Raw genomic sequence first — 23,940 nt, forward strand, 5'->3', positions numbered from 1 at the left:
TGTTTCCTCGTTTTCTTCTACGCTCTCCTTCGAGCCATCTGTTGGGTGCTCTCGCCCCTCCCGTGCTCATCTCTATCGTTTCCACTGAGTTTGCTTTCGTTCTTCTTCTACTATGGTTTTTCTGGTTCTCCTCCGTAGCTCACAATACTGTCAAAGAATTTATAAACATTTACTCAGAGGCAAACTGTAACGACCCGAATTCCGGTCAGAAATTTTGTTAGCCGGCTAAGGTCCAAGCAATACCAAAGACTCAAATGTTTGCCTATAAATACCCCATCCAGCTTTGTTTTCTCAGAAACAAGAAAAAGAAACAAGAAAGTTAGAAAAGAGAGAGAGAGAGAATTCAAGAAAAGAAATGAAAAATCTTGCAACTGAGCCACCCCAGATACTCGTCGGAGCCACCTCACGCCGTGACCAAGCCAAGCTCATCACCAACTTCGCAGCCGCAAGAAACTGCCGGAACCGCCATGCATTTAGAGTTTAGTTTCGGCCGTTTTGGTAATTCGACCATATCTTCTTAACCATTGCGAATCTGGTGCATGCAAATCCACCATCGTGTTCCTCTCATCGAGACAAATCCATAGCCACCAAAATCGTCGAAATCGGAGCTCAGACGAAGCCGTACGCGCCTCCAGAAGATCAACCCTCGCGCACGCGTGAAACGGACGCTCCGCCGTCTCTTCGCCGGAGCCGCCGCGCGTCAGTTCGCCGCCAGGAATCCGCCGCCGCGTCACCACCGCACCGCCGCCGCCGCCAGTGACTTTTCCGGTAAGCCACCGTCCCTCCGCCGTCGCCGCCGGTGACCTCCGCCGGTAACTCGCTGGTAACTCGGCCACTCGGCCGAGTCGACTCGGTGAGTCAACTCGGTGGCTCGGTCAACCGGTTGGTTTGATTGGTTTAAATTAATTGCAAATCGGTTAGGGTAAACCATTCGGTTAAAATTAATTAGATTTCGGTTAGGGTAAACCAGTCGATTTAATTAATTAATTAATTTAATTTCGGTTAAGGCTAAACTGAGCGGTCCAATTGAAATCGATTTAGGTTAGAGAAAACCAGGCGGTTAAGTTTAATTGATTTCTGGTCAAGGTTTGACCAGGTTGACCTTTGACCAGTAGGTTGACTTTTCAGTAGATTTTGACCAGACCCGTTTTCATCCGTTCGAAGGGCGTTCTGACCCGAAATTTTGCCCTGATTTCAGATTTGGAGTCTATTTGAGCATCTGGAGTTCATAGATACCACTTCTCTACATTTTCTAAGGTGAGGGCTCTTTCCGAACTTCTCGTACTCGACTTAGGATTTTGAATAAATATAATTTATTTTTAATATGTTCCGTCTGCGTGAAATCGAGTCTGTCATTGCTTGATTAGTTTAGGTTGATTGCTTAAACCGGAACTAGGGTGTTAGATGGTTCAACGTTGATTGCTTCACTTAATGCATTTTCTTAGTTAGAATTGTTTATGACGGATACAGAGACGTAATTCTGTATGCCGGATTGTGTGGCGGTTACGGCCAGCTATAGTTGACCGGCTGGTCCGTAACCTGGAAGTGTCGATAAAACGTCTAAGGGCGGTGTCCGAGCACTATCTCGAGTGGAGTATTTGTTTTTTTTGTTTGCCCTTTAGGGGGCGGCGAGTGCGCGGCTCGCTAGGACCATTGTTTGATGTTTGGGTACTTTAGGTACCGTGATTGTACATATTAAGATTAAATTATTTTTATCCGTAATGCTACGTCTATGTCCATGAATTTTCGGGATTAGCATCCCATACCTCACTGAGCGATTCCCCTATCGCTCACCCCTCTTTCTTCCCCATTTCAGGTGAGACAAGCATCAATGTGATATTTGGACGGACTCGGTGCTACTGGACTTTTCCTTCGGATTTTATTTTGGGCTTGGGCTGAGAGTATAGTTAGGTATATGGCCTTTTGTATTATGTGTTATGGTTGGTGGCCCGTCGTTCACTATTTAGTGGAGACTCGTGTCACATTGTTATTTGTTGAGGTGTCGGTTGACACGTGGCCATTTAGTTAGAAAGTGACGGGTGTCACATTTTTGATATCAGAGCTCGGTTCCGTCCCGGTTCTGTCCCGGGATGGCGGTCAGGGGATTCGGTTTTCAACGTTTTCAAATATTTTATATAATATATAATATTAATAAAAGAAAAGGTTTTTAGAAATTCTTTTAGCACCATTTTGTCCTGTTATTACTAACTCAATTGTCTCATTTTATGACGATGAGTAAAATCATAGTCATTCGTCCTTCGGTCACCGGGATCTACCAGATGTTCAACAGCTGGGTGCCGTCACAGTTTGTCAGATTGCCTAAGGATTTACCAGTTCTTCTGCCATTATTCCGAGGTGGTTTCAGAGTGGATATATGACGTTTCTGCCACCACCCAATTTCAAGTAATCATCCACGAGTTTTTGTTACATGATTTTTATGTAATGTGAGGTTTGAGCCATTGGTTGGCATGTGTTGCTTTTGTGTACGAGTATATTGATTATTTTGGAGGGGTTTATAAACTCGTGGAGATTGCTTTTGGATTAGGGTGCGGCAACTTGCGTTGTGTTGATATTGGAGTACACTTGGCATGCTTACCAGTTTTGGTTGTGTTGATCATTTCAGAGAGGTGTCAGTTTGGACCAATGGCATAGGACATTGGGAGCTATTTATATTCATCGGAGTTATACTAGTTGTACGTGGAGAGGTCAGGTTATTCAAGAATCGTCAGAGTTGGAGCTGAGTTTTATGATGTCTTTATTAAGGTGGATTGGTTATCATGGTATCAAGTATTGTTGATTTAACAGAGCGCAAGAGTTCAGATTCTTGGAGTAGAGGTTGTTATTATTGCTTTATATTGAGGAGTTATTGATAGAGGGGCAAGTTGAATTTTTGGCGACCATTTCGATGGTAAAGGATGATGGACGACATTAGTTGCTTGACCTTCTAGTTATTGCAGAATATATGGATGTATTTGAGGTTTTGTAAGGCCATCACTTGATAGAGGAAACATTTTTGCGATTGAGTTTGAAGCAAGGATAACACCGGTTTCACGGGTTCGATACAGATGGAAAATAAATCAGACAGGAGTTTTACCAGGCCGAGTACTTCAACGTGGGGGAGCGTCGGTATTGATCGTTAAGAAGGAATATGGAGTTTTCATGATTTGTATAGACTACAGAGGGTTGAACATGTAGCCATTGAGGGTAGTTACCGCTTTCGTGTTTTGATGGGTTATTGGATTAAGCTGCATGGAGATTCACTGTTTTCGAAGATTAACTTGGCATCGGAATACCATCAGATTGTTACAGCTGAAGAGTGTGTACAGAATACGGTCCTCCGTACATGTTATAGATATTATGAGAATGTAATGATATTAATTGGGGAGACGAATGCTTGGATATCAGTTCATGAAACTTAAGAATAAATTCTTTTGTGAGCACTTGGATAAGTGCGTGATTGTATTTATCGACGACACCTTGATAGATTTTTGGAGTATAGAAGAGCATATTAAGCATTTTCGGATTTTGTATTTGACGCAGTAAGATCAAGTCACTGCATAGGCATGAAGTCAGATGAGGAACTTGGATATGGAGCTTTTTGGAGGAACAATGGATACTACAGTTGCACGTGATTGGGAGATGAGTTGAAGAGGAAACTATGAATTTATTGAGTGCCTACCAGAATTGTTTCTTAGATTAACTATGCAGTATTTGCGTGAAGATGCGCTAGTATGGTGCAAAGGAGTACGATGGAGTCACATTGGACATGATAAAGTTACCTTTGCAGATTTTATCCAAGAGTCGACATGAAGTACTTTGCAATGGAAGCTATGGAAAGGAAGGAGAGCGCCATCGAGCATGTAAACCATGAAACCATGATTATCAGGGAATAGGGAATATGAGGTTGAGATCAGTAGAATTTGCAGGATTTCTAGAAGCGGCATTTCAGCAGGAGAACTAATTAGAGAATTTTGGATGAGATACGAGTAGAGCTTCACACCAGATGTTGTTACGTCAATTACTGCAGAATTAAAGATTCAGTGGATAAAGCTACTCATCAGGAGGTAAGTCTAGAAGAGAGACAAGAACTTCTTTTAGCAGATTAGACTAAATCTAAAAGGGCACCATAGTCCCAGAAGTGAGCAGAAAGCCAGTATGGGAAACCGAGTTATCTCCGTTGCCATCACCGTCATAGTGGAAAGTTTACTAAGCTTTATGTTTGCGGTCAATCATCACGTTTTTCGAGGCCAATCATTCTATGCACCGCTTGGAGATAGCACCAGTGGCATTTGCGTTAAAGGTTGGAGATTGTAATTGTACGTAAAGGAGTTGAGGTTCATTGGGATCATTAGAATCTAAAATATATATTCACTCACAAAAAGTTGTACTTTGGACAGTACATATGATTTGAGTTGGTAGCAGTCTACAGTTTGGATATCACACGCCATTTGGTAAGGTCAACCATGTGGTGAATGCCTTGAATAGGCACAAGAGCAATGTCTTAGGAAACAAGGAAGGTTCAAGAGTTTACTGGAATACTTGCAAGTTTGGATTATGTTTAATTCAGTAGAGGAGGATACACCTTGTTTTGAAGCACTAAACGTGCAGATTTACTGTGGAGGATGCACCAAGTATTTGTTAACGATAAGGTTGTGGTTAAGTAGATCAGGTTTGAGAGATTTGGATATTCTACAATTTCGAGCGGGATGTACTTGTGCTGAAACCGAGTTTCTGTGAAAGACAATAAGCTGTTAAGAAAAAGAATCTTACAGCAAGCACACCACTTGCGTTTCCTTATCTACCCGGAAAACGTTAAGGAATTCAAAGATATGAAGTGTTATTATCATCGGAATAGTATGAAAAAGAATTGTAGCTACATTGCATTGCAGCACCAGATATGCCAGATGATTATGTACGAGGATGAGTTACCTATCATTGTTATGTTGAGCTTGCTTTTATCAGAGTGGAAACGATGTTTGGTGATTATGGATATTGTTACTGGATTGTCGACCACCACATGCGTAGTCTTGGATAGACTCATCAAGTAAGTTTATTTCTTAGTAATTAAGGAGACAGACAGAACTGATCAGTTGTGTTACATGGAGTTCTCGCCAGCTTTGTATCAGATCGGGAAGCAAGGTTTATGTCTGCATTTTGGAGAATTTCTCAGAAGGCGATTAGGACAATATTTATTTGAGTACGATTTATCATTCGCAGTTAATCAGTCATATATAGAAGACCATTCAAAGGTTAGTGGAATTTCTTAGGGTTTGTGTCTCGCAGTGGGAAGGAAGCTCAAGGATATCTACCTCTCGCACATTTCAGTTACAATCACAGCTATCATTTGACTATTAGGTGGGCACCATATGAAGCTCTTTATGGTAAGCCTTACCGTACACCACTTTTGGACAAAAGTAAAGGAGCAACAAGTTATAGGATCATTAATGGTTCAAAAGAGAGTAGAGCAAATGGAAATACTCAAGAGTTCAACCTTACGACTCCCATGACCGTCGGCGAAATACAGTTAAGCGCCGCAAGAATCTAGAGCTTCAGGTAAGCGATCGAGTACACCCGAAATCGGGAAATTTCAGGGATGATCTAAGATTCAGAAGTTAAAAAGATTAAACCGAAGTATTCAAGACCATATACTATTGTGGAGCAGATTGGAACAATTGATTAAGGATTGGATTTATCAGCAGTGATATCAGACTTCTAAGATGTGGTTCATATGTTTGTTTTGAAAAAGAAAAAAAAATCGTGACAGAGCCAGAGCTCAATTTACAGCAACCGACAGATGATTTCCAAGAGATTGTGTGCATCTTATCAACCAGTGAAGGTTAGAGATCGACAAGTGAAAGTATTTAATGGATTGTCGACTATGTATGTCAGAATTTGTTTGAAAAGAGATGAGGTTCAGTAGGAGGCTTCAGAGACATAGCAGATAGATTATTCAGAGATTTGTTACGTTGATATTGAGGAGTCAACGGAAAACTCGAATTCGAGGACGAATTCCTTATTAGTGGGGAAGAATTGTAACGACCCGAATTCTGGTCAGAAATTTGTTAGCCGGCTAAGATCCAAGCAATACCAAAGACTCAAATGTTTGCCTATAAATACCCCATCCAGCTTTGTTTTCTCAGAAACAAGAAAAAGAAACAAGAAAGTTAGAAAAGAGAGAGAGAGAGTTCAAGAGAAGAAATGAAAAATCTTGCAACTGAGCCACCCCAGATACTCGTCGGAGCCACCTCACGCCGTGACCAAGCCAAGCTCATCACCAACTAGTTTAAATTAATTGCGAATCGGTTAGGGTAAACAATTCGGTTAAAATTAATTAGATTTCGGTTAGGGTAAACCGGTCGATTTAATTAATTAATTAATTTAATTTCGGTTAAGGCTAAACCGGACGGTCCAATTGAAATCGATTTAGGTTAGAGAAAACCAGGTGGTTAAGTTTAATTGATTTCTGGTCAAGGTTTGACCGGGTTGACCTTTGACCAGCGGGTTGACTTTTCCGTAGACTTTGACCAGTCCCGTTTTCACCCGTTCGAAGGGCATTCTGACCCGAAATTTCGCCCTGATTTCAGATTTGGAGTCTATTTGAGCATCTAGAGTTCATAGATACCACTTCTCTACATTTTCTAAGGTGAGGGCTCTTTCCGAACTTCTCGTACTCGACTTAGGATTTCAAATAAATATAATTTATTTTTAATATGTTCTGTCTGCGTGAAATCGAGTCTGTCATTGCTTGATTAGTTTAGATTGATTGCTTAAACCGGAACTAGGGTGTTAGATGGTTCAATGTTGATTGCTTCACCTAATGCATTTTCTTAGTTAGAACTGTTTATGACGGATATAGAGACGTAATTCTGTATGCCGGATTATGTGGCGGTTACGGCCAGCTATAGTCGACCGGCTGGTCCGTAACCTGGAAGTGTCGATAAAACGTCTAAGGGCGGTGTCCGAGCACTATCTCGAGTGGAGTATATTTATTTATTTATTTTTGTTTGCCCTTTAGGGGGCGGCGAGTGCGCGGCTCGCTAGGACCATTGTTTGATGTTTGGGTACTTTAGGTATCGTGATTGTACATATTAAGATTAAATTATTTTTATCCATAATGCTACATCTATGTCCATGAATTTTCGGGATTAGCATCCCATACCTCACTGAGATATTCCCCTATCGCTCACCCTTTTTTTTTCCCATTTCAGGTGAGACAAGCATCAATGTGATATTTGGACGGACTCGGTGCTACTGGACTTTTCCTTCGGATTTTATTTTGGGTTTGGGCTGAGAGTATAGTTAGGTATATTGCCTTTTGTATTATGTGTTATGGTTGGTGGCCCGTCGTTTACTATTTAGTGGAGACTGGTGTCACATTGTTATTTGTTGAGGTGTCGGTTGATACGTGGCCATTTAGTTAGAAAGTGACGGGTGTCACACAAACAGTACCGGAGCTGGTGCACCCCATTCCTCGGCGGTTTAAAGTCTACTGATACGTACTTTGTTTACGTCTCATGGACAATTGCTTTGCTTTGTATCGAAAACATATTAAAAACGCTTGATACGTTTTACAACAGCTGGAGAATAAAATCTAAAACTATATATTTCGACGTTTGACGCTAACCTCACGATCCGTACAAAATAAAATGTCTTTTTTGTTATTATTAGTGCAGAAAGAAAGTGTAAAACTATATATTTTATACGGGGTATACACAACATAATACTTGTTAATGAGTTAGGCCCACCTTGAAGTCTATACCCAATTAAAACTATAACGGCCCATTTACTTACTGGGGGTAGGTTCGTAAATAGCAATGATTCCGAATCCCGCTTTCCGTGTGGGAAAGAGAAAAAGAGTGTCCATTCATACCAGTTTCCTACGCAGTCGGTTTGCTATCTCTCTTTCTCTCTCTCTCTCTCTTTTCTTATCGGAAGAGTAAGATTCGAGTTCGTGAATCTAGGGATCTGCAACCAACAATGAACCGTCACCACGATCCCAACCCTTTCGATGAGGAGGAAGAAGAAATCGTCAATCCCTTCTCTGTAACGCTTTTCTCTGAATCTCCACTTTCTATTTTTAGCCTTTTTTTTAATAGTTCGTGAACGGTAGATGAATCTTGTAGATCTCTCACTCATGTCGAGTTTCATGAAGTTCTATGTGATTTCAAATGGATTAACAGTGCTCGTTTCTGCCTGGAATTTGATTTTAACAGTGTTGAGGTTACGGATCTCCGATTGTATCGTTAGATCTGGGAACTAGGTCAAGCTTCTCCGAGAAACTACTAGTGTTAGCGAATAGTGTTTGGAGCCTTTAACTCGTTGTGAGACTAGTAGAGTTTGTCGTACTGCACTGTATCGTTAGATCTATGAACCATATAGTGTCGAGAGACTCACTCCTTTAGTTTCGGATTATCATGTTGAACTTTACCTCTTAAGTAACTGATTTGTTGTAAACTTTTGATTTGATTTTTTTTAACAGAAAGGCGGTGGACGGGTACCTGCTGCATCTAGGCCAGCTGGATTTGGTCAAAGCCTTGATGCTACTGTTGATATTCCCTTGGATAACATGAATGTAAATATCATCCTCTTTCTTCTCACTTTAAAGTTTTATCTTACGTTCTTGTGTTTTAATTGGTTGCAGGACTCTTCACAGAAACAGAGAAAGCTTGCTGACTGGGAAGCTGAGCTTAGGAAGAAAGAAATGGTATCTTACCACCTCATGATATGAACTTTGTCAAATATAATCTTCTTCACTCTGCTTCTTAGATACTGATTGATATTGTACTCAGGATATTAAACGGAGAGAGGATGCTATTGCTAAATGTATGCCAACAACAACAACAACAACTTGATGACACTATTTTTTTTATTTGTTTTTTTTTGTGTATTTGTCGACTAACTCAAACTCGTAAAATTAATGTTGCAGCTGGTGTTCAGATAGATGAGAAGAACTGGCCCCCGTTTTTTCCAATCATACACCATGACATTGCTAATGAGATACCAGTTCATGCTCAGAAGCTGCAGTATCTGGCTTTTGCTAGTTGGTTAGGTGAGTCACTAGTTTGGCTTGTTTCCCTTTTTACCTTAAATGTTTCAAGTGTGTTGAATTGACGGGGGGCTTGTAACTGTACTGTTGGTTTTCAGGTATCGTTTTGTGTCTGGTATTCAATGTGATTGCAACCATGGTCTGCTGGATTAAAGGCGGAGGTGAGCTTGGAACTACACTACTATTATGTTTTATCTTCTAATGTTAACTGTTCTTACTGATTTGGATGAAAATTGAACTAATACTGGGTTTAAAAATATTAATGACAGGTGTAAAGATCTTTTTCCTTGCCACGATATATGCGCTGATGGGATGTCCACTTTCTTATGTTGTATGGTACAGGCCTCTCTACCGAGCCATGAGGTAGTGCTCCTTTTAACTAGCTTTTATTCCGATGGTTTTAGTACTATTGCATATTAAAAGAAAACAGTTCGGATAATTTATATACTTTTACGACCTTGTAGGACTGACAGCGCTTTGAAGTTTGGTTGGTTTTTCTTCACCTACTTGGTGAGTCATAAAAACTTCTCATATCTTAATTCATACCTTACCCATAAGCAGATGTAGTTTCCGTTTTCCATTTGATTCACCTTGGCTATTTTTAGATTCATATTGGCTTCTGCATCGTTGCTGCCATTGCCCCACCGATCTTTTTCCATGGAAAATCATTAACGTAAGTCCTCCAATCATTGGCAACGATTCTTTTTGCTATTTCGTTTATATTTGATTATTCTAGTGAGGTTTTCACTGAAAAGTTCTAAACTGTTTGGTCGAATTTAAACCGTGTTATAACTTCAAAACTTGATAACTATAATTACTCCTTGACCTTCGTTTGCTCTAGCTGCGTTTCAACTTTGTAAGACTTTTGCGGACAGAAAACCCTAACGACTGTCAAATTAATACTCAATCTGATAATGCTTTAGACGATTTCGCGTCTCTTAATGTTAAGAGTGCCTTGGATGATTTTGTTCGCATTTTTTTTTCTTTGATCAACAGGGGTGTGCTTGCAGCAATTGATGTCATCTCAGACAGTGTATTAGCCGGGGTACACGCCTTACATCCATTTTATGTTGACCACACTTATAATATGTTCCCAAAGTATATGTATATGTTCACCTTGAAGAAAGCCTAATGATAGCTAAACTAAATCTTTACCTTAATGAATGAATGCAGATCTTCTACTTTATCGGCTTTGGTCTCTTCTGCTTGGAGTCACTTCTGAGTCTATGGGTTCTTCAGGTAAACCTCTGATCATACCCTTACATGGCTTCTAACAACTGCTATCCAGAACGGGTTGTGCTAATTGAACGGGTAACATCTTGTGTTTCTTGCAGAAAATTTACCTCTACTTTAGGGGAAACAAGTAAAAAGAGAAGGAAGAGAGGATGGTGGTAATTTTTCCTTTCGGGTAAAAGGTTTGAAGTATGTGCATCTCGTATGAATATAATTACATATTACCATTGTGTTGAGGTAAATTCTTTAGTTACTATAGTTGCAAGAGTGGTTGTTCAGCTATTTCTTTAGTTTTCCTTTTCTGCAATACCTTTAGTACCAGTGTCGTTCTCTGAACGTTTGGAATTTTTTCTTGACTAAGTGAACTTTTGAAAGACAATCATAGCCATGAAACTATATTACCAATCTCAACTCACTCCGGTCTCAATCTCTGATTCTGTTGTTTATATTACAAGGGCTGGGAATTTTAATAAAAATCCACGGGTCTTGCCCCGTTTGACCCACTACGTAGCGGGTGCAGGATTTAAAAAATTTGAGTTGCGAAATTGAGCGTTACTGTTTGTGGGCACCTATTGAGTATTAACACTGCATAATGGTAGTGGACTTGTCATTATGTCAATAAAAAAAATTCTTATAAACAATACAAATTAAAATAGCTAATTATCTTATTTTGGCTACAAAAACTTATTGACTCTTTGTATTATTCGTACTTGAAATTTTAACGAATTTGAATTTCTGTGGACTAAGGCGAACGAGAAGGCTTTTGGTCTAATACTTGGTCCTGGAGAGAAATAAATGAAAAGAACGTAAAGTTGTTCAAAGGCCATAAAGATTCGAAGTTAAGGGGGATATACGGGCCGTGACAATGGGACCCACATAAAACACTCTAATACAACTTCAGACCATAAACACATAATCCCTATTCCTCCACTTATATTCTCCCACGTGTCAATACAAATATCTGAAACCCCAAAAAGTAAGCAAATAACGACCATGTGTCTTGTTAAAAAAAAAAAAAACGACCATGTGTCTCTCCATGCCTTGTTTTATCGCTTCATCGGCAACTCCACCCTCTCTGAAACTTCAATATCCAGTAACCATATCAACTTAATAGTTAACCAAATACTAGACATTCATGCAAATTTTAACTAAAGACAAACAAAAGAAATAATGAAGTAAATAGAAATGTTGCTTGTTTTTTGTGGCTATAAATGTTTTGTTATCCTCTATACCATCAACAATTATCTTGACAATGAGACTAACAAGATTACAAAGCATATTACTCCAATAAACCAAAACATGAGCCACTCATTACACAACCACATTAAAAAGAAATATAAGGAAAAAAAAAACAAAACTCATTTTCTTCTTTACAAATTGCCATTTGTTTCCTTTAGACCCATTTTCCTCCTCTCATTTATCTCTTTATATCACCACACCACACACACACACACACAACAACAACCCATAAATCAAAACTCGTTACCCACATTTCTTACAGTCTATCCTAATCCTCATCACTCAAACCAAAGCAGAGAGAGAGCTTAGGCGGAGAAGAAGAGGAAGAGGAGGAACCAAACATCAACAAAAATGGCTGCTGTCTCAACAATCTACTCAACACAAGCTCTCAACTCAACTCATTTCCTAACCTCTTCTCCTTCTTCCTCCACCTCAAAACAAGTCTTCTTCTACCGTCGCCATCAATCCCAAACCAACCGTAGATTCAACACAATCATCACTTGTGCTGCACAACAAACCGTCGTGATCGGACTCGCAGCCGACTCAGGATGCGGCAAAAGTACCTTCATGCGGAGGCTGACCAGTGTCTTCGGTGGCGCCGCCGAGCCACCGAAAGGAGGGAACCCTGACTCCAACACACTCATCAGTGACATGACCACTGTGATCTGTCTCGATGATTACCATTCCTTAGACAGGACTGGTCGCAAGGAGAAAGGAGTCACTGCTTTGGACCCACGAGCCAATGACTTTGATCTCATGTATGAGCAAGTCAAAGCTCTCAAGAGCGGTATCGCCGTCGAGAAACCTATTTATAATCACGTCACTGGACTTCTTGATGCCCCTGAGCTTATTCAGCCTCCCAAGATTCTCGTCATCGAAGGTCTTCACCCAATGTAAGTAGGCTACTCATACTCACTCTGTTTTTGTCTCTCAAGACATATGTTTGAAGTCTCTTTTCTTTGTCGGAATTTAGATTGTTAAAAATATTGGATTTAGATAAGAATCAAATATAATGGATATTTGAACCTATTGCATGAAGTTTATTATAATTTAACAATGATTAAATAATATTCGAATAATTTAGTCTATAGTTTCGGTCATTTAAATTTTGTTTTTATAATAATACTTTTATCTACATGTGAAGGTTTGATGAGAGAGTAAGAGAATTACTGGACTTCAGTATCTACCTAGACATTAGCAATGAGGTCAAGTTCGCTTGGAAAATCCAGAGGGACATGGCTGAAAGAGGTCACAGTTTAGAGAGCATCAAAGCAAGTATCGAAGCAAGAAAGCCCGACTTCGATGCATTCATTGGTAATAATTCATCAAACTTCAATTTTCCCGGAATAAAAAAAATGAGCTGGTTTAAGAATCTATGAATGGCTTATACAGACCCACAAAAGCAGTATGCGGATGCGGTGATAGAAGTGCTTCCAACGCAGCTGATTCCAGATGACAATGAAGGCAAAGTGTTGAGAGTGAGATTGATTATGAAGGAAGGTGTTAAATACTTCAGCCCGGTTTACCTTTTCGATGAAGGCTCAACAATCTCGTGGATCCCTTGTGGTCGCAAACTCACCTGCTCGTACCCTGGCATCAAGTTCAACTACGAACCTGATACCTACTTCGACCATGAGGTACATTTATCTATATATTGGCAACATTGCAAAAAAATGAGTTTAGTTTCTTTAGCTTTAGTTTGAGCATCTTTTTGTTCTGTCTGTTTCAGGTTTCGGTTTTGGAGATGGATGGGCAATTCGATAGACTAGACGAGCTGATTTACGTGGAGAGTCATTTGAGCAACCTCTCGACCAAATTCTACGGTGAAGTCACTCAACAGATGCTTAAACATGCTGACTTCCCTGGCAGCAACAACGGGACTGGTCTTTTCCAGACCATTGTTGGATTGAAGATCAGAGATCTCTATGAGCAGCTCATTGCTAACAGAGCCACTGTTCCTGCAGAAGCTGCTAAAGCCTAAGAAAGCAAAATCAAAACCCATCGATAAATCCATTCTCAGTTTCTTTCCTTCTTTCTTTATGCCGCGGATTTTCATGGCGAAAAAGGACGGTCTTGCTTGGTTTGTAATTTGTGTGGAGATGGTCAAAAAGAAAAAAATATGTAATGCAGAGAAGTTTATATATAGCAGAGCAATAATATTCTAGTTAATACATAGATCCATCTTCCTATTGATCATACTCGTATTTGAATCTTAAATATTGACCAATATATCTCTGAAAAGAAGAGCCCTTACGAGCTTTTCTACAAGAGCTTTACCAATCCCTGACCCTGAAAGCCAAAACAACAGTTATTATTATACAGAGAGTTCTAGTACAGATACTAGTTAAGTTTCTGATATTGAGGATCACAAGAACATCCCAAATTTTAAAGGTAAATTGTAATTTAACGTATAGAATAAGCTATTCCACATTATTTTATTTCATAAACTGATAATTCATTTACAACCTTATTATATTTATCCTCGTATTTCCTTCTATTCCTTTTTATTTTCCATATTTTCTTTTATGTTATAACTCACAAACCATCTAATAAATTTGTTCCATCAATTTCTTATAAAAAACTTGTAGTAGAATACTTTTTCCTAAAATCCATTTGCTTTTTTTTTTGTAATTGATGGAATAACCATCCATTTCCACTATGACGCGATTGCTAAATTTTGAAAATAAATTAGAGTAAAATTTATAAATTAATGATGTTGAGACCATGATATTTTATTAATTTACAAAAGTTTACTTTTTAGATTTTTTTCTATTTCGGAATATTTTAATAGGAAAATATTTGATTTTACTGCATATACATTAATTTAATTTCAGAAATTTGAATTTCATATTATTTATTATATTATTTGCTGTATATTTTTATGTTTTATAGAATTTAAATGTGGTTTTTGATATTAATTTCACTATATATTATCAAAATATATTGAGGTGTTAAAAAAAATAGAGGTATTTTCATTGTGAATATAAAACAAATAATATAATGTTTAGTTTTTACTTATATGAAATGTGTATATAGATAGATTATTAATCTATAAATTGAATGGAACCATATATTTACATAGGAATTTTTAAATATTATTATTTTATTATTTTATCGATTTATAACATATTTTGAACCGATTCACTGAAAAATTATTAATTTATTTATACTATTAAAAGGGAAAGAGTTTTTAAAAAATCTACTTATGAAAAATTACTGCACCTTTTCATTTAACTAATTATTTATTTGGTCTATCCCTATATATTTTAACAACACATGACATATATATGGTTCAAATGTTTTCGGTTTTCACTCTAACCATAAAATGGATTACACTAATTTATATTTGAACCATTTAAAACAGGTCGTAACCCCTTTAGTCAATTTGCTAAGGATACTAAATAGTGTGGTCGACTAACCCAAGGACTAAAACAATATCATTCATATGCCATTGACTTCTTAACCAATTAATATATTTTGAAATTTATTTAAAAGAACATATATCATACATTATATTACATTGTGTCATCTTACATTATATAGTTCCAAATATTTACAAATTCAATTTAATAAGAACACTTTAGCAACCACCTGTTAAAAACAAATTATATATTTTATGTTAAATTATTCTCTAAATGTTTTTAATAAAAAATGTTATGTAAGTTAAATTTACAAACTATTAAAATTTTTACAAATCTATACTATTAAATTAACCGAAAATCAGCTAGATAAATATTTAGTTTACCAACTCAACAAATATAGTTTTTATAAAATACACACGAAAAATAATGAGAGAATGTAGGTTAGGGTATTCGCGTCGGGTACAGATCAGTTTTCGGGACTGAGTTTTTAAAATCCTAAACATTTGACCATAATTAGGTATTTGAAATTTATGGTATATGTCCAGGTCATGTTTTTTTCAGATTCAGATATGTTCGGATCCATAATTTAAATGCATGTAAGACACATAATTTTTGGATATGTAGTGGGGGGATTGATTTGGGTATTTAAGATCCGAAAAAATTGAAGTAGCCAAAAACTAGGAAAAAAAATTCAAAACACAAAAGAACATGAACACCCAGATAAATACCAGAAAAATTCAAATACCCAAAAGACACAAAATTTTACCTAAAACCTGATCCAAAGACCGAAAATAACCATTTTTTTTTTCAATACCCAAAATATTTTTTAGATATTGAATTTTACCTGAATCCCCAAACTATAATCGAAAATATGAACCCAAAACTTAAAAAGTATATGTAATACCTAAAACATATAAAATACTCAAATGTACCTAATATACACAAAACATTTCATATATTTCGGGTACCGATCGACTCTCGGGTATGATCCATACTCGAACAGGGATCTGTGGATCCTCCATACTCGAACAGGGATCTGTGGATCCAAAATAATCTAATATGTACTTTACCATGGAACGAAACCCAAACAGCATCTATATTACTGGGTCGATTTCGGCTTGGTTTTCCGGATCCGGTAAATGTCCACACCTAAGAGAATGTTATATAAAAGAGTACATACAAAATTTTAAATAAACCAGTTGATAAATTATATAATTCTAAACAAATTTATTTCTTCGATATAATATGAAATTTTTAACATGATATTATAAAAAAAATTCTAAAATAATAATTTGCAAATTTTGTATACAATCCAAAGAAAACCCCGCGCTTCGAATAAGCACGGGTCAAAATCTAGTAATCTATATTAGGGCTGGGCAAATAAACCGAACCCGAAAATCCGAACCGAATCGGATCCGATAAAAATGAATCCGAACCGATCCGAACCCGACATAAATACCGAATGGATCTTGTTTTTTGGTATTTCGGGTTATGGGTATTACCCGAACCGAAACCGAATCTAAATGGATATCTGATAGAACCCGAAATATTCAAAAACCCAAAAAGATCTATACCAAACATAATCTCAATTCATAATATGTATTCAAAATACATTAAAATATATTGAACATCTGAAATATTTATCTATTACATAAAGGTTGGTGGTTCTAATACATGAAGATTGATGATTAAAAATGACTGTTGAATTTTGAAATATTTAGATTTAGATTTTGTTTTCAGTAAAAAATGTTTCTCATTCCATGAGGTTGTAGTTTTCGTTTTATGATTTCCCTTTCATTTGATTTTGAATGATCATGGTTGATGTTCCTTTCTTATTTTTAAATCAATTTATTTATGTTTTGGTTACAAAAAGATACAAATTAGGTATTCAAAACCAAAATAAACCAATTTTACTTATGTTTTGGTTACAAAGTAGGTATAAATCAGATATTTTTAAACCGAAGAACCGATTGGGACCCGAATCCGAAAATACATTGGGTTGTACCGGTTCTTTGAAGATTTACTAACCCCGACCCGAACCCGATAGAATCCGAAACGGTCCCGAACCGAACTTTTAAATAATTCGAATGGGGCTGATTTTGATAAACCCGAAAAACCAAAACCCGATTGGATAAAACCGAAACCCGATTGGGACCCCGAATGCCCACGCCTAATCTATATTATAATGAGGGAGTTTTGCTTACTTTTAAATTGAGAAAAATGAATAAAAAATTATTCTGCTCTTTCTAAATACATAAAATAAATCATTTAATGAAAAAATAGTCTATAAATAAACCAGTGGTATTTCTTGGTAAATACTACTCCCTCTGTTCCAAAATAGTTGAAGTTTTAGGCTGTGCACAATTATTAAGAAATTTGTTATTTATTTTAAAAAGCATGATTAAAATATAAATTTAAAATTATTTAGCCAATTACAAAAGACATTGTTGAGTATGATTGGTTACACAGTTTTTAATAAAATAAAAATTAACATTGAAAGTTGAAAACATCATATATTTTGAAATATCAAAACATCCTAAAACTTCATCTATTGTGAAACACAGGGAGTATTAAAACATAAGTTCACCTCAAAAAAGCCTTTTGTTTGAATAGTGTAGATAGAGATGGCAATTGGGCTCTCCCGTCCCGTCCCGTCCCGAACCGCTGCGGGTTCGACTTCTGGCGGTACACGGCGGGCCTGTCCCGCGCGGGATGCGGTCCTCAAACTAGCTGCCCAATCCCGTACCGCGAAATATGCAGGCTTTCGCGGGCCGTCCCGCGGGACATCGAATATTACATTGCTTATTTCTACATGCACAAACAAACATAGATATGAATTGATTTTCATCTTGCACATGATCGAATATACTCTTATAAGATCAATACATTAAGCTTATACAAAACAAATGTATTTATTATCATTTATGATGACTTGAAGAAACTCTACAGTGCAGACTAGAGGCGCTTAGGAGACCGGAAGCATCATCGACACTGAAACTACCATCAATGGAATTCCATAGTGTCTAATCTCTCTCTCTCTCTCTCTCTCTCTCTCTCTCTCTCTCTCTCTCTCTCTCTCTCTCTCTCTCTCTCTCTCTCTCTCTCTCTCTCTCTCTCTCTCTCTCTCATGTGAAAGCATAAATGGAGACTTAGGATTGCTGCAAAATCCCGCGGTTTAACCCATCCCGCTTTCGACCCGTCCCGCTTTGAACCCGTCCCGCTTTGAACCCGTCCTGCTTTGAGCCCGTCCCGCGAGGCCCGCAATTTTGCGGGCTTATCAAATGGAGGCCCAATCCCGCCCCGCAGCAAGTCTTTACGGGCCAGGCCCGCGGTCCAGGTCCTTGATTGCCATCCCTAAGTGTAGATAATTAGTCATCTGCATATAGTTACCATTTCCCATTCTTTTCGTTTTTATATCTATCCTCCCTTTCCAAAAATTGTAAGAAGTCATCACGTAATCGATCTTTGATTACAGAGACGTAAAACGACGCCGTATAAGATTTAGACCGTGGAAAAGAACTGGTTCAGTTTAGGTGGTTATCTGAGAATGCAAGAACGGTTTGCTTACAAAATAATCGACTCAAAATTTAAAATATAACTAACCGTTGGGAGACACGTGCAGTCGAACGCCGATCGAAACCGACTCAAAATTTGAAAAAAAAAAAGCGTTAGGAAACAACTTTCCCAAAATCACTTTATTTCTACAGCCGTTTGACGGAGAAAAAAAAATCTCTAAGGGTTTCTATGGTTTCACAAAAAAATCTCTCTCGAGTCTTGCAGAAACGGAAAATTCTCAGATTAGTAAGTGTTTCGATCTCTGTGATTTATTAATTTCTTTGAGGATTTCTAAGCTTCGATCGCCATTTTCATTTGATTTGATTCGATTAGAGTTTTTTTTGTTTTCTTTAGATTTCGCCTGAAACCGAGACCGATTGGTTGAGTTTCTCGCTCGTCGTCGTCGTCGAGGTGCTTTCTATGTCTATGCTAGGGTTTCTATGTTTCGTGTGAATTTTTCTTGTTCGCAGATGATTCCTTTACAGCTGGATTGATTTATTGTTCTGTGCACTTTTATACAGATTGGATCCAACAGAAGACATTATGGTAACAGGAACAGCCTCCTCGATCATTAGCTCATGGAGAGGCAGGCGCTAAGGCCATCTTTACTAAACTAGGAGAGGTCTGTGGTTTATATTGAAAAGCTTTTTTTTTTTCAAACAATTCTTTAGATTTTTTGTGATAAGTTAAAGCCACACCCTTTGTTACTTTCTCTGTCACTGCTGATTCCGATGGTGGTCAAGGTCTGTGTTCATATCTGTAATCTTCTCATTTATATTCATAGCTTTGTAGTGTTGGGGGTTTCGTTAGCTCTTCTCACTGTAAGTTTGGCTACATGAGCGTTGAACTTGGCAATCTTTGTTCCCCTGGGGCAACCCTCTCAAATTATTTATTTCTCTTGTTTAATGTCTCACTAGTTAGTTCGTATCTCAACATATATGGTCAAGTTTATGCTATAATTTCTAAATTGTTCAAGAGCTTCCATGAACATGGTAGTGGTGTATCTGACTGACTACTGTTTTCTGTTTTTATCTATGCAGAATCTAAGAATATGCCTCTTCGCAATGTTCAGAGGCTCATAGCAGATCATAGTGATGAAGCAGTTTGATGTGATCTTCTTGGTTTTGTTTTGAAGCCTGGCTCCGCATCAAACCGTCCTTTAAGGTAAATTCTCTTTCTACGCTAGATTTTCGCTCCGATTTGTTTTGAAGCTTGATTCCGGTTTCTGTTTTGAGATGATTTCTTTATTTAACACACATCTCATGTCTTGGGGTTTTGACATCAGCGTTCCTCTTTAACTGGTCTTTTTTGTGAATTCAACAACGAAGTTAACAAAGCCTTCCAATGCCTTTTGTTTTGTTGTTTTTGTCAAACCCAAGATTTCAAAACCAAAAAGATCATAGGCAGACACTCATCTATAGTGCACTGTCAGATTCTTATTTTTGGAACACTGTCCCATTGCTGCCTCTAGAAGAAATTTGTTACCCACGGCTTGAGAAAGGTCTGTTTTTGATTATTAGGATGGATATGGGGCATAACGATCAAAGAAGGAAGTCTTTAGACAAAGACTCCAAATCAAAAACAGATTCCTTACTTCACAATACCCACGGCTTATAGAAGTCTTAAGACAAAAGGTTTACAATAGTTTTGAAGACAGAGACAGACAAAGTCTGTTTTTCAAAACCAAAAAGATCATAGGCAGGCACTAATCTATAGTGCACTGTCAGATTCTTATTTTTGGAACACTGTCCGGTTGCTGCCTCTAGAAGAAATTTACTACCCACGGCTTGAGAAATGTCTGTTTTTGATTATTTGGATGGATATGGGGTATACCGATCAAAGGTTAAGGAAGTCTTTAGACAAAGACTCCAAAACAAAAACAGATTCTTTACTTCACACTACCCACGGCTTAAAGACAAATGCTTACGTCTTAAAGATAAATGCATAAAGGCATGTTGACCCACAGATTTTAAAAGTCTTAAGACAAAAGGCTTACAAAAGTCTTAAAGACAGAGCATACAAGTCTGTTTTTGATTATTTTTGGATGGAATGGGGGTATAACGACCAAAGATTAAGTAAGTCTTTAGACAAAGACTACAAATCAAAAACAGATTCCTTACTTCACATTACCCACGGCTTACGTCTTAAAGACAAAATGCATAAAGGTATGTTGACCCACAGGCTTACAAAAGTTTTAAAGACAAAAGACATGTAAGATTAAAAGACCCACGGCTTAGAAGTCTTTACTACCCATGGCTTACAAAAGTCTTAAGAACAAAGACTTAAGACAAAGGCATATGAGACATGTCAGTTTAAAGACCCACGGCTTAGAAGTCTTTACTACCCACGGCTTAAGAAAATCTGTTTTTGATCATCAGGATGGAATGAAGTATAACAACCAATGGTTTAAGAAGTCTAAAGACAAAAACTACAAATCAAAAACAGATTCTTATTTCACTACCCACGGCTTACAAAAGTCAAGTCTTTAGACAGAGACATAAGACAAAGTCACAGTACAAAGACTTACAAACTCTTCAGACATAGAAATATAAGATTAAAAAGACCTACTGCTTACAACAGTCTTAAGAGCAAAGCTTTAAGATAAAAGCATATGAGACGTGTCAGTTCAAATACCCACGGCTTACAAAAGTCAAGCCTTTAGACAAAGACATAAGACAAGTCACAGTTCAAAGAGCCACAGCTTACAAACTCTTCAGATAAAGAGATATAAGATAAAAAGACCTACGGCTTACAAAAGTCTTTAAGATCAAAACCTTAAGACAAAGGCATATAAGTCATGTCAGTTAAAATACTCATGGCTTAAGAAAATCTGTTTTTTGTCATCTGGATAGATTGGAATATAAAGACCAATGGTTGTATAGCTTAAAGAAGTCATAAGACAAAGAATACTGTCCTTTTTCAATTCGTAGGATGGAGTAAACGACCAAGAGTTGAGATAAATTTTAAGGCAAAGAGTACATGTCCTTCTATATAGTTGGACGGAAATTATGGTTGGTAGCGTATCTTTAAGGAAGGGATGTTAGAGGATGCAACAAATAACTCAACTACCCTCGGCTTTCTAAAGTATGTTTTCACTTGAAGACAGAGACTAAAAACTGAAAACATACTTCTTACTTTTGCTACACACGGTTTACACAAAGTCTTTAAGACAAAACATGGGTCAAAAGTCGTTAAAGCCAATGAGTCGGTAGATTTGCTGGATGGAACAAAACAACCAGCAAATACTAACCATGATTATTTATGTTTCGTAACCACAAGGCTTAAAAGAAGACTTGTTGGGTGGATAAAAAATTAACAGCCAGACTCTGAACTGAAAACAGATTACTACACACAGCTTACGGAAGGCTTAAAAGAACTTGTTGGGTGGATAAAAAATAACAGCCAGACTCTGAACTGAAAACATATTACTCTACACAGCTTACCAAAGGCTTAAAAGAAGACTTTTGGGTGGATAAAAAATAACAGCCAGACTCTGAACTGAAAACACATTACTACACAGCTTACCAAAGGCTTAAAAGAAGACTTGTTGGGTGGATAAGAAAATAACAGCCAGACTCTGAACTGAAAACAAATTACTCTACACAGCTTACCAAAGGCTTAAAAGAAGACTTGTTGGGTGGATAAAAAATAACAGCCAGACTCTGAACTGAAAACAAATTACTACACACAGCTTACCAAAGGCTTAAAAGAAGACTTGTTGGGTGGATAAAAAATAACAGCCAGAGTCTGAACTGAAAACATATTACTCTACACAGCTTACCAAAGGCTTAAAAGAAGACTTGTTTTGGGTGGATAAAAAATAACAGCCAGACTCTGAACTGAAAACACATTACTACACAGCTTACCAAAGGCTTAAAAGAAGACTTGTTGGGTGGATAAGAAAATAACAGCCAGACTCTGAACTCAAAACAGATTACTCTACAAAGCTTACCAAAGGCTTAAAAGAAGACTTGTTGGGTGGATAAAAAAGAACAGCCAGACTCTGAACTGGAAACATATTACTACACACAGCTTACCAAAATCTGTTTTCATTTATATTGGATGGAGTGGAGTATGACCAACGGGTTAAGAAAGTCTTAAGTTTACAAAGACAAGCAATAGTTAAAACTTAAAAGACTCGTAGGATGGAAAAAACTACCCACGGGTTACAAAGACAAGCAATACTTAAAACTTAAAAGACTCGTAGGATGGAAAGAAACTACCCATGAGTCGGTTTTAGAATGTGGCTTACATAAAGACTATGTGAAGCGAGAACTATTTGGATGAGAATAATGACCAAATAATTTAAATAAGTTTTAAGACAGAGACTGAAACGAGAACAAAGTCTTTATATCCAGTCATGGCTTAGAATAATAGTCTTTAAAAACAAAAAAGAGTATTGGTTGGTGTTCGGCTTCTTGGGTGGAACAAACGACCAAAGGCTGAATGAAGTCTTAAGGCAAAGACATAATGCTTTCTCTACCACAAGATTTGAAGTGGTTTGTTGGATGGAAAAACGACCAACACTTCAAAATACAAATCTCTACTGTACCACATGCTATATAGCGACAGAGAGACTGTTAAATTTGAAAAACTGATTCATGATCTGGGCATTGCAAGGAACATGGTACGCATGAGGCATACTAAATATAAGTAAATACTAACTATTTTTTTTAATTTCCTCAGGTTTGTGCTTGAGGACGTGTTCAAATTTTTTAGACTTTGACGGCAGAACAGAGATTACAAGTCTAGCAGACTTCTGTGACAGGTATGTGCTTTTCAAATCTCTTTCTAATTACTTGAGTCTCACGCAGATATATATTTTGAATGTGAGGTTTCTGCAGTTTATAATTGTGGTTTACTTTGACTTTCGAATCTATTTGTTTCTGTTATCCACTAACTCCTTTGGTGATCATTCTAATTATAGGAAATGACGCACCTCTAATTTATAATTAATTTTGGTAGCTGCATTCTGCATTCTACAGTCTGCATCATGTCTTTACAGTTCTGCATCCTGCATCATGTCTGTACAACTTGCATTCTGCACATGTCTGTATAACTTGCATTTTGCATCATGTCCTTACAACTCGCATTCTACATATTGCATCATGTCTTTAGTATCTTGCATCATGTCTTTAGCATCCTGCTGCCTGAATCTTGCTTCCTGCATATGTCAATAAATTCTTCATTATGTATCATGTGTACTATGATCAAAGGAAACTACAACTCTCCGGAAATAGTTTTAGGGTTATCAATTTAGCTTCATATTTTTTTAGTCAAAATTTTGAACTTTATATATTTAGATCGATGGACTCTCTCTAAGTTCCATCTTATAATCGAAGTATATGACTTTTCAATTTAGGCAAACAAAGAAAAAACTATACATTTATAATATTCCCAGAAATAATGAATATCATAACATTCCAAGAACTAACGGATGTATGCCCAAGTAGCTGCAACTTAGAAAATTGGTGTCAACCTAAAGGCTGGCTAAGCATACAACAA

General features: G+C 37.3%; 2 protein-coding genes and 1 long non-coding RNA gene across 3 annotated transcripts; all 3 read left to right on the forward strand.

Annotated features, from left to right (window-relative positions):
• Window positions 1-7,851: 7,851 nt before the first annotated feature.
• LOC108819069 (secretory carrier-associated membrane protein 4) lies at window positions 7,852-10,658 on the forward strand. The gene is made up of 12 exons (XM_018592058.2): window positions 7,852-8,043; window positions 8,480-8,572; window positions 8,642-8,704; window positions 8,790-8,823; window positions 8,927-9,049; window positions 9,145-9,207; window positions 9,316-9,409; window positions 9,511-9,556; window positions 9,652-9,719; window positions 10,043-10,091; window positions 10,220-10,285; window positions 10,381-10,658. Exons 1-12 carry the CDS (start codon window positions 7,978-7,980, stop codon window positions 10,411-10,413), a joined length of 798 nt encoding a protein of 265 aa, XP_018447560.1. The 5' UTR covers window positions 7,852-7,977; the 3' UTR covers window positions 10,414-10,658.
• A 1,049-nt stretch (window positions 10,659-11,707) lies between these two features.
• Window positions 11,708-13,691, forward strand: LOC108819071 (phosphoribulokinase, chloroplastic-like). The gene is made up of 4 exons (XM_018592060.2): window positions 11,708-12,411; window positions 12,663-12,832; window positions 12,911-13,155; window positions 13,248-13,691. Exons 1-4 carry the CDS (start codon window positions 11,870-11,872, stop codon window positions 13,497-13,499), a joined length of 1,209 nt encoding a protein of 402 aa, XP_018447562.1. The 5' UTR covers window positions 11,708-11,869; the 3' UTR covers window positions 13,500-13,691.
• A 4,842-nt stretch (window positions 13,692-18,533) lies between these two features.
• Window positions 18,534-20,639, forward strand: LOC108821658 (uncharacterized). The gene is made up of 4 exons (XR_001944617.2): window positions 18,534-18,681; window positions 18,790-18,846; window positions 18,957-19,057; window positions 19,476-20,639. It is a non-coding gene; the product is annotated as an uncharacterized LOC108821658 (long non-coding RNA).
• The last annotated feature ends 3,301 nt before the right edge of the window (window positions 20,640-23,940 follow it).

The sequence above is a fragment of the Raphanus sativus genome, chromosome 8, assembly GCF_000801105.2.
Source record: "Raphanus sativus cultivar WK10039 chromosome 8, ASM80110v3, whole genome shotgun sequence".
NCBI classification, from domain to species: domain Eukaryota; kingdom Viridiplantae; phylum Streptophyta; class Magnoliopsida; order Brassicales; family Brassicaceae; genus Raphanus; species Raphanus sativus.

Bases quoted from the DNA above. Each gene is read 5' to 3' on its own strand.
- LOC108819069 (XM_018592058.2), top strand. From the start codon at position 7,978: ATGAACCGTCACCACGATCCCAACCCTTTCGATGAGGAGGAAGAAGAA. The intron at 8,705-8,789 runs GTATCTTACCAC...TATTGTACTCAG, and splicing joins AGCTTAGGAAGAAAGAAATG to GATATTAAACGGAGAGAGGA. The intron at 9,557-9,651 runs GTGAGTCATAAA...GGCTATTTTTAG, and splicing joins GGTTTTTCTTCACCTACTTG to ATTCATATTGGCTTCTGCAT.
- LOC108819071 (XM_018592060.2), top strand. From the start codon at position 11,870: ATGGCTGCTGTCTCAACAATCTACTCAACACAAGCTCTCAACTCAACT. The intron at 12,412-12,662 runs GTAAGTAGGCTA...CTACATGTGAAG, and splicing joins ATCGAAGGTCTTCACCCAAT to GTTTGATGAGAGAGTAAGAG. The intron at 12,833-12,910 runs GTAATAATTCAT...TGGCTTATACAG, and splicing joins CGACTTCGATGCATTCATTG to ACCCACAAAAGCAGTATGCG.